The sequence below is a fragment of the Colobus angolensis genome, unplaced genomic scaffold, assembly GCF_000951035.1.
Source record: "Colobus angolensis palliatus isolate OR3802 unplaced genomic scaffold, Cang.pa_1.0 Scaffold15, whole genome shotgun sequence".
NCBI lineage: Eukaryota > Metazoa > Chordata > Mammalia > Primates > Cercopithecidae > Colobus > Colobus angolensis.
Window position 1 is genome coordinate 6370007 of NW_012114599.1, and position 9066 is coordinate 6379072.

General features: G+C 47.8%; 1 protein-coding gene across 1 annotated transcript; it reads left to right on the plus strand.

Moving 5' to 3' along the window:
* The first annotated feature begins 6125 nt into the window (after positions 1-6125).
* Positions 6126-7968, plus strand: LOC105507427 (cysteine and histidine-rich domain-containing protein 1-like). Its single transcript, XM_011935909.1, has 3 exons — positions 6126-6319; positions 6377-6645; positions 7414-7968. The coding sequence occupies exons 1-3, from the start codon at positions 6205-6207 to the stop codon at positions 7966-7968; spliced, it is 939 nt and encodes a 312-aa protein (XP_011791299.1). The 5' UTR covers positions 6126-6204.
* Positions 7969-9066: the final 1098 nt, after the last annotated feature.

Consider the following 9066-nt stretch of genomic DNA (forward strand, 5'->3'; position numbering starts at 1 on the left):
CAGCCTGGGTGACAGAGCAAGACCTTTTCTCACACTCCTGACCTTGTGATCCACCCACCTCGGCCTCCCAAAGTACTGGGGTTACAGGCGTGAGCCTCCACACCCCACCAAAAAAAATTTTTTAAGCCAGTTGAGGTGGTGCACATCTGTGGTTCCAGCTACTTGGGAGGTTGAAGCAGGAGGATGGCTTCAGCCCAGAAGATCCAGGCTGCAGTGACCAGTGATTATGCCACTGTAGTCCAGCCTGGGTGACAGAGCAAGACCTTTTCTCACAAAAAAATAAAAATAATAAAAATAAAAATAAAAATAAATCCACCCACAGGCAATATCCAGCACTCACAGAGGACAAGCAGGTGGGGAAATGACTGGGGGTCCTGAAACCCTCAGACAAGGCCAAAACTTGATTTAGCCACTAGAGGTAAAGACAGAGCTGGCCTCCTCCCCAAGTCCCTCAAAAGAGTGGGGGCTATTAACCTGACACCTGGACAAGTACAGAATCAGAGCTGTTTGGAAGCCCACTCACCAAGAAAAAACACTATCACATTCGACCAGTTCATCTGAACGCTAGGAGTTTCTGCAGGGCTCAGACAGAGCCTCCGGCTCCGCATGGGTGTGCAGGGATCCCATGTCAGTCTTGTGACCATGGAAGTGCATCTACTTGTAGGTGAGAGATTTCTTTATGCCTGGGTGAAGGTCTGTGACTGAACCTGTGTGGAAGGCAGTGGGTGTCTGTGAGCAGAATCACCACTGGTTGCATGTGCAGGCTCCCAGGCCAGACCGCCTGGCCTTGAATCCCAAGTCTACCAATCACTAGCTTTGTGACCTTGAGTTGACCTCTATGTGACTCAACTGACCTGTATGTGGTGGTAAATAACCATACCTGTCTCATGCAGTTGTTGCAAGGATGAGATTACATAATCCTTTCTATAGTGTTAGAACAATGCCCATGATATAGTAAATTTCCGATAGGTGTTAGCTACAATTATGATGTGTGACTGTGTATATCCGCATCTGCCAGTGTAAATTCAAGTATATCTAGTAAAGGTATAGGGGTGTCTTTATGTCTTTGTTTATGAAGATACACTCATCTAGATGTCTGTGTCTATGTTTCTGTGTGTCCAGTGATAAGAACAACGGGCATCTATTGAGTGCCTTCTATGTCAGGCAGTAAGTTCTACAGGTATTCACATGGAAACATACACATACGTGGATATAAATGGCAAGCACACATCCAGCCTGATTTACTGTAGCATAGGCATTGTTCTAACACTATAAGTAGGATTAAGTTTGGGAGGCCGAGGTGGACATGTTACCGGGGGGTCCTTGTTCCCAGAGCTCTCAAGACGGTGGTGGGCCGCTTCCAAAATGTCTGCGGGCTGCTTCCAAGATGGTGGCAAGCCTCATGTTCTCTGACCTGGGGTTCTTGGCCTCATGGATTCCAACGAATGGAATCTTGGGCTATGCAGTGAGCGTTATAGCTCTATTAGAAGCCATGGGTTACGGAAGAGAACCGTGGAACCCAGTGACGAGTGTTCAGCTCGATTAGGACGAACCCAGGCACTCAGCCGTGCAGGAACAAGGGCAAGCCTTTAGCCCAATTGGGAGCGGCAATGGGCGCCTTGCTGGATCAGGAGCACAGGGGACACCCTGCCAGCTCTGGAGGGATGGAAGGCAGTGGCGGGTCTGCCACAGTGCAAACAGCAGTGGTGGACGGTGAGCAAAAGCTCAGCTTGTGCATAACAAACACCGACCAGAAGAGAGTACAGTTGCAAGATTTAATAGAGTGAAAACAGAGCTCCTGTACAAAGGGAGGGGACCCAAAGAGGATAGCCTGCTGCCTGCTCCAGTGCCTGGGTTTATATCCTGATCACTGTCCCTCTCGCTGTGCTCTCAGACGACAGATGATTGACTATTTCTTTATCTCCTGGTTTTGCCTAATTAGCATTTTAGTGAGCTCTCTTTACTACCTGATTGGTCAGTGTGAGCTAAGTTGCAAGCCCTGAGTGTAAAGGTGGATGTGGTCACCTTCCCAGCTGGGCTTAGGGATTCTTAGTCGGCCTAGGAAATCCAGCTAGTCCTGTCTCTCAGACAGATCACCTGAGGTCAGGGGTTCGAGACCAGCCTGGCCAACATGGCGAAACCCTGTCTCTACTAAAAATACAAAAATTAGCTGGGCATGGTGGCAGGCATCTATAATCCCAGCTACTTGGGAAGCTGAGGCAGGAGAATTACTTGAATCAGGGAGACGGAGGTTGCAGTGAGCTGAGATCGTGCCACTGCATTCCAGCCTGGGTGACAGAGCCTAACTTCGTCTCAAAAAAAATGATTAAGTAATTTCATCCTTGCAACAACTACATGAGGTGGGTATGGTTATTTACCCCACATGGTATGAGGTAGGTATGCTTATTTACCCCACCCCACCCCCATATCCAGACGCATGTGCCAGTGAGTACCTGTAAGTCTGGTCATTTGCCTCAGCTCTGCCCAGTAAGACTCCCTTCCTAAGGGAGTAACGTGAGGGAAAGCAGTGAATGAAGCCCACCACCAGCCCCTTTCCCAGGTTCCCTATTGGCTTGAATTGCCCATGTTACATTTCCTCCAGTAGGAAAGAATAAATGAGGAACCTGGACAAAAGCCCACCAATTACAGCCTTCCTTTCATCCTATGAATTGGTCTTGCCTTGGCCGGGGCTAAAAGCCTCCTTTTGAGAGTCCTTGAGCTCTGCAGGGGTTCCTACTAGGCCAGGCCATTACATAGGCGTGTTATTTTCTTTTCTTTTTTTTGCTGAGTGGCATCTACTTCTGACTCATGGTGTATCCTCCCTGGGAAGGACAGAGCCTAACACCAGCAAGATAGTGAGTTCTCCTTGTGGATGAACCCCCCATGTTTTATGTGTTATGTCTCCTCTGGTTGCATTAGCCAATGTTGGTAACATTTGAAGCTTAAAAGGATGATATTTGAAAAATTTTGGGCCAGGCATGATGACTTACACCTGTAATCCCGGCACTTTGGGAAGCTGAGGCAAGGGGATGGCTTGAGGAGTTCAAGACCAGCCTGGGCAGCACAGCAAGACCCCATCTATTTAAAAAAATTAGAAAAGTTAGCCAGGTGTGGTGGTGCACACCTGTAGTCCCAGCTACTCAGAGGCTGAGGTAGGAGGAGCACTTGAGTCCACACATTCGAGGTTACAGTGAGCTATGATCGCACCCCTGTACTCCAGCCTGGGCAATAGAATGATACCCTGTCTCTTAAAAAATAATAATAATTCTGTTGCCTGGCTGGAGTGCAGTGCTTTTCTCTTTTGCGTTGATGGGTACATGATCTTCATCTTCACTGGCCTGAGGCATGCATCTCTGCTTAAAGAGAAACCAGGATTAATGTTTGATATAGACAGAATGCACAGAAGAAAAAATGTGGTGATGTTTGGCATTTGACATGCAAAATAGGATTATGCTGCAGATCAAAAGTCTTCTAAAGCAGGCTCTTCTCTTGAGAGTATGTTTCCTGGATTCCCTCATCCCTCTCCTTGGGTGTGGCCCTGGAGTTTTATGTAATGGATGACTGAACAAGAAGAGGAAGAGTGTTGGTCCCCTCCTTCCTGCCCAGGGGATGGTACGAAGGGGATTAGAAAGATAACAAACAAGCGGAGCCAAGCACTGGCCCACTCACCCCTCCCCGAGAGAAAGAAGCCCTTGTCCCCAACTCACATTGGAACTCTGGGAAGAAGTGGCATCCCAGGCAGCTGCAAACCAACCCGGCCTCTGCCTCCAGCACCAGGGCTCCCCGGGAAGGGAGAGGCACCACTGAAGGTCAGCTTTCAAAGCCAACTTCCATTCCTGTGAGCCCGCAGCCCTGCCGGGGCCACGGTGGCAGGGCTAGGAGGAGGGGCCCAGGTGCCGGAGGGCCGGCCAGCCAGGGGCGCCACAGGGTCTCTAGTCAGATCAGAAGGGACTGAACCATGAGTTTCATAAACTCAGCTTCTAGTATGATCAGTGTCCCCAGAAGGGACAGGGCACCTTGCTGGGTCCAGAGGACACCACAGCCCAGGATCCCAACTCGTGCCTCCTACCAGATGCCAGACAAGCTGCCCTTGTCTGTCTACAACACCCCAACAGCACCACACTGGGAGAAGCTGGGGAAAGCAGTCTGAGATCTAAGCATTTTATCCGAGAGAAATTAATAAGATCACTTAACAAGACCGGCTAAACTCTCTGGCCCCAGGATGTTTAAATCAAGTTGAAAATTTCATTGTTTTTCTCACTTATCATCAGGCAGGGGTTGGAAGAAAGGCCAGATTCATTATAGACTCATAAATAAGGAAATTACGTTTTTTCTGCGCAAATAAATTACAGAGTGAATTAAGTTTTCAACCCTGTTGCACACACAAAAATAGAGGAACTCCTGCTGCCCCACTGCAATGCCGGCTGACTTTTCCAACCAAAGACAAGGACCCAAGCCTTCTGGATCCCCAGTTCCGTCCTCTAGGTGGTGGGGAACACAGCTGTGGCAGAGAGAGGTAAGGTCCCCCTTGAGCCTGAGTGGTCACATTAGCCCTCTTGGGCTCATGCACCAGGTCCTGCCCTCCTGGCTTACCTGTGTGTGTGGGTTTTTTTTTGAGGGGAGGAATGAGGTTTTCATTCTCTTTCTAGGCCCTTCCCATTCAGGGCATTTCAGATCCCTCCTTCTCCTGACCCCTGAATTGAATTGGGTGAAGAATGGTCCCATGCCCTACACGCTGCATGTCTGGGAGAGGCCGGAGGTGGAGCCGGCACATGCAAAGGCAATGCTGCCACCTGCTGGCGCCACGAAGAGACACAGCCCAGGTGGGCAACCAAACCCCATTAGCCCTGGGGGAACTGCACCAGGATGTCTTGCAGCTGAATGGTTCCTTTTTCCAATGCAGCTTCTCACCTATTCCCTCATTTAGTCATCCAGTATGCTAGCTGGAACAAGAACATCATCCCATTTTATGGACGAGACAACTGACACCCACAAAAGGGCAGAATGCTGATGAGCTCACATGTGTGGGGATGGCTTGAAGGCAACGCTCAGTCTCCTGCCTCCCAGCCAACAGCTGTGTCCCCTCCTCAGTGCTCAGATGAGGTGTCTCAGAAATCGAGGGACCCCTATGAACAAAGTTTACAGGGCCATCCCCAACATCCAGGGAGGCAGAGTGAGGGAGGACGGCACCAGGCAGTAATGCCCACTCTGCAGCTGGCTCAAGGCCCGATACACGTGTACAACGACTCCGTTTCCCAAGGGTTCACATACCTTCCACACAGATTTTGTATTTTTTGTAGAGAAGTGGGTTTGTCCTGTTGCCCAGGCTGGTCTCGAACCCCTGGGCACAAGTGTGATGTTGCTTTTCAATAAGGATCTGAAAGAGCTGAGTCCTGGCCTAGGCCCGTAAATGAGTCCCAACCTACAAAACAGACGGTGAAAGAGGCAAGAATCATTTTCCCAAATGGCAGCTGCAGGCGGAGTATGTGGGGGGACCTCGCAGAGATGTTGTGTGGTCAGCAGGTGTGTGATGACTGGGACGCATCCTCTCCCGCTGGGTGCTCAGCACCCAACTCTCTCCTTTGCTCCTGGCTCTTCCAGCCCAGGCCTTCACTTGGCAGAAACAGCCTGGAGGACAGAAAAGGTGTCTCTTCTCTGCCCGAGACCCCTCCCACCCGCACACGCCATGGGGGAGCAGCTCTTCCCTTTTCCCGGCGTAGGAGATGACTGGGCCAGTGGGAAATCCCATTATTCCTCGGCAGCGGTCCATGTCCCTCCTGACAACAGTCAGCGGACACCCTCACTATCAGGACTCTGCATTGTCCCAAGCCTCCTCCTCTCCAGACCTCCTTCGCACCTCTCCCCTCTCTTCTTGTCCTGGTAGGGTCCAGGAAAGGCTGAAAGCTACGGATAGGCCCCACGTTGCCCCGCAGGCTGCGGATGAAATCGCAGTCGGAGGCTGGTCCTGTGGTCTGCCCTGCCTGGCTCCTGGACCAAGGTGAGACTTCTCTGGCAGAGCCGCAGCGCCACCGTGTGGTAGAAATCCGTCTGCACGGCCAGAAACGGCGGCTCAGAGCGGGCCCACAGAAATCCTTATAATAAATAGCTCACTGTCGAGGCCGGTGCCAGCGACACGGGAGTGGTAAATGCACCCTCTTGACGTTCCCGGTGTTTGGGTCTTGCCTGTGACGGTGGGAAAAGAAAATGGCCTTGCTGTGCTACAACCGGGGCTGCTGTCAGCGCTTCGATCCTGAGACCAATTCCGATGACGCTTGCGCATGCCACCCAGGTGTTCCAATGTTTCACGATGCATTAAAGGGTTGGTCTTGATGCAAGAGAAGAACAACTGATTTGTCTGATTTCTTAAGCATTGTAGGCTGTGCAAAAGGTACACATAATAGCGAGAAGCCGCCTGAGCCAGTCAAACCTGAAGTCAAGGCTACTGAAAAGAAAGAACTACCTGAATTGAAACCCAAATTTCAGGAACACATCATTCAAGCCCCGAAGCCAGTAGAAGCAATAAAAAGGCCAAGCCCGGATGAACCAATGACAAATTTGGAATTTAAAATATCTGCCTCCCCAAAACAAGCACCTGATAAACTTAAACTGTCATCAGGAAATGAAGAAGATAAGATAAGGCCAGGCGCGGTGGCTCATGCCTGTAATCCCAGCACTTTGGGAGGCCAAGGAGGGCAGATCACGAGGTCAAGAGATACAGACCATTCTGGCCAACATGGTGAAATCCCGTCTCTACTAAAAGTACAAAAATTAGCTGGGCGTGGTGGCGGGCGCCTGTAGTCCCAGCTACTCAAGAGGTTGAGGCAGGAGAATTGCTTGAACCCAGGAGGTGGAGGTTGCAGTGTGCCGAGATGGCGCCACTGCACTCCAGCCTGGGGACAGAGAGAGACTCCGTCTAAAAAGGAAGAAAGAAGGAGAAGGAGAAGCGGCTGGGTGAGGTGGCTCACGCTTGTAATCCCAGCATAATCCCAGCTCTTTGGGAGGCGGAGGCGGAGGCGGGCAGATCAGGAGGTCAGGAGATCCAGACTCTCCTGGCCAACATGGTGAAACCCCATCTCTATTAAAAATACAAAATATTAGCCGGGCATGGTGGTGCACACCTGTAGTCCCAGCTACTCTGAAGGCTGAGTCAGGGGAATTGCTTGAATCTGGGAGGCAGAGGTTGCAGTGAGCCAAGACTGCACCAATGCACTCCAGCCTGGCCACAGAGTAAGACTCCGTCAAAAAAAGAAAGAAAGAAAGAAAGAGAGAAAGAGAGAGAGAGAGACAGAAAGAAAGAAAGAAAAAAGAAAAAAAAAGAAAGAAAGAAAGAAAGAAAGAAAGAAAGAAAGAAAGAAAGAAAGAAAAGAAAGAAAGGAAGAAAGAAAGAAAAGAAAAGAAAAAAGAAAGAAGAAGACTGATGAAATTAAGATTAGGATTTCATGTAAGAATGGAGGGTGTTCAAAGACATATCGGGGTCTAGAGAGTCTAGAAGTCTGTGTGTATCATTCTGGAGTACCTATTTTCCACAAGGGGATGAAATACTGGAGCTGTTGTAGAAGAAAAACTTCTGATTTTAATACACTCTTAGCCCAAGAGGGCTGTACAACAGGGAAACACATGTGGGCTAAAAAGGATGCTGGGGAAAATGTTGTTCCATGTAGACATGACTGGCATCAGACTGAAGGTGAAGTTACCATTTCAGTATATGCTAAAAATTCACTTCCAGAACTTAGTCGAGTAGAAGTACATAGCACGTTGTTAAATGTGCACATTGGATTTGAAGGAGAGAAGGAATTTCATCAAAATGTGAAATTATGGGTTGTGACTGATGTAAAGCGAATTTATGTAACTATGACTGCAACAAAGATTGAGATCACTATAAGAAAAGCTGAACCGATGCAGTGGGCAAGCCTTGAACTGCCTGCAGCCAAAAAGCAGCAAAAACAAAAAGACAACACAACAGATTGAGCGGGACATAGGAGGAAGGCTATTACGTATTTCAGAATTCCTAACTGTGTGAAGCAGTGGCTTGCTGCTGTCATCTTTTGTTTTGTTGTTGTGTTACTCAATCTTGCATTTCAGGGTTAACATTAAGTTCTTAAAAATGCCAAAGTCAGTTTATCTTTTTGAACCTCTCACCTTTCTTTTGTGTTGTGTAAGATTGATTATTCATTTCTCCTTACTGGTAGGAACCATAGTTATGTCCTGTACTTGAAGAAGCTAGAAAATAGCCCATAACCATAATTGCAGTATTTCTTCGTATTTCTCTGTTAAGCAGAGAAATATTAAGGAACATGATTTTTATGTCTTTCTATTATTCCATAAGTAGTAAAGGAAGATGAAATGTCAATTTTTAATCAGTTTTTCATGGATTTGTGTTCTTACATTATTGCAAAATATTTAAGAAAGAGATGAAGTTCTGCAGTTTTTTCTATGTGGGATGATTACTTTTTTAAGGAGGATTAATTCTGAGGCAGTGTAGTTAGTAAAGGGGAATATATAAATTGTTTAACAAAATAGAATTTGTTTACAATAATTGAATTTTTAAATTACATCAAAACTTACATTACTTGCCAAGTAGTATGATGTAAGAGTATAGGAAATATAAATAAGAATACAGAGGTATCAATTTGGTTAAAATTCACCATTTTATAAGACTAAGCAATACTCTTAAAAATCTCTTTCCTGAATATTTAAATGTGTTTGTATGGTGTTATGACTAAATTGTTACTGATTTAGAGATTAAACCCTCTTAAAAGCCTTTAATTAGTTACATATAGAAAGAAATTATAGGCCGGGCATAGTGGCTCATGCCTGTAATCCCAGCACTTTGCGAGGCCAAGGCGGGTGGATCACAAGGTCAGGAGTTCGAGACCATCCTGACCAACATGGTGAAACCCCATCTCTACTAAAAATACAAAAACTTAGCCAGGCGTGGTGGCATATGCATGTAGTCCCAGCTACTCGAGAGGCTGAGGCAGGAGAATTACTTGAAGAGGTTGCACTGAGCCGAGATCGCGCCACTGCACTCCAGCCTGGATGACAGATCGAGACTCCATCTCAAAA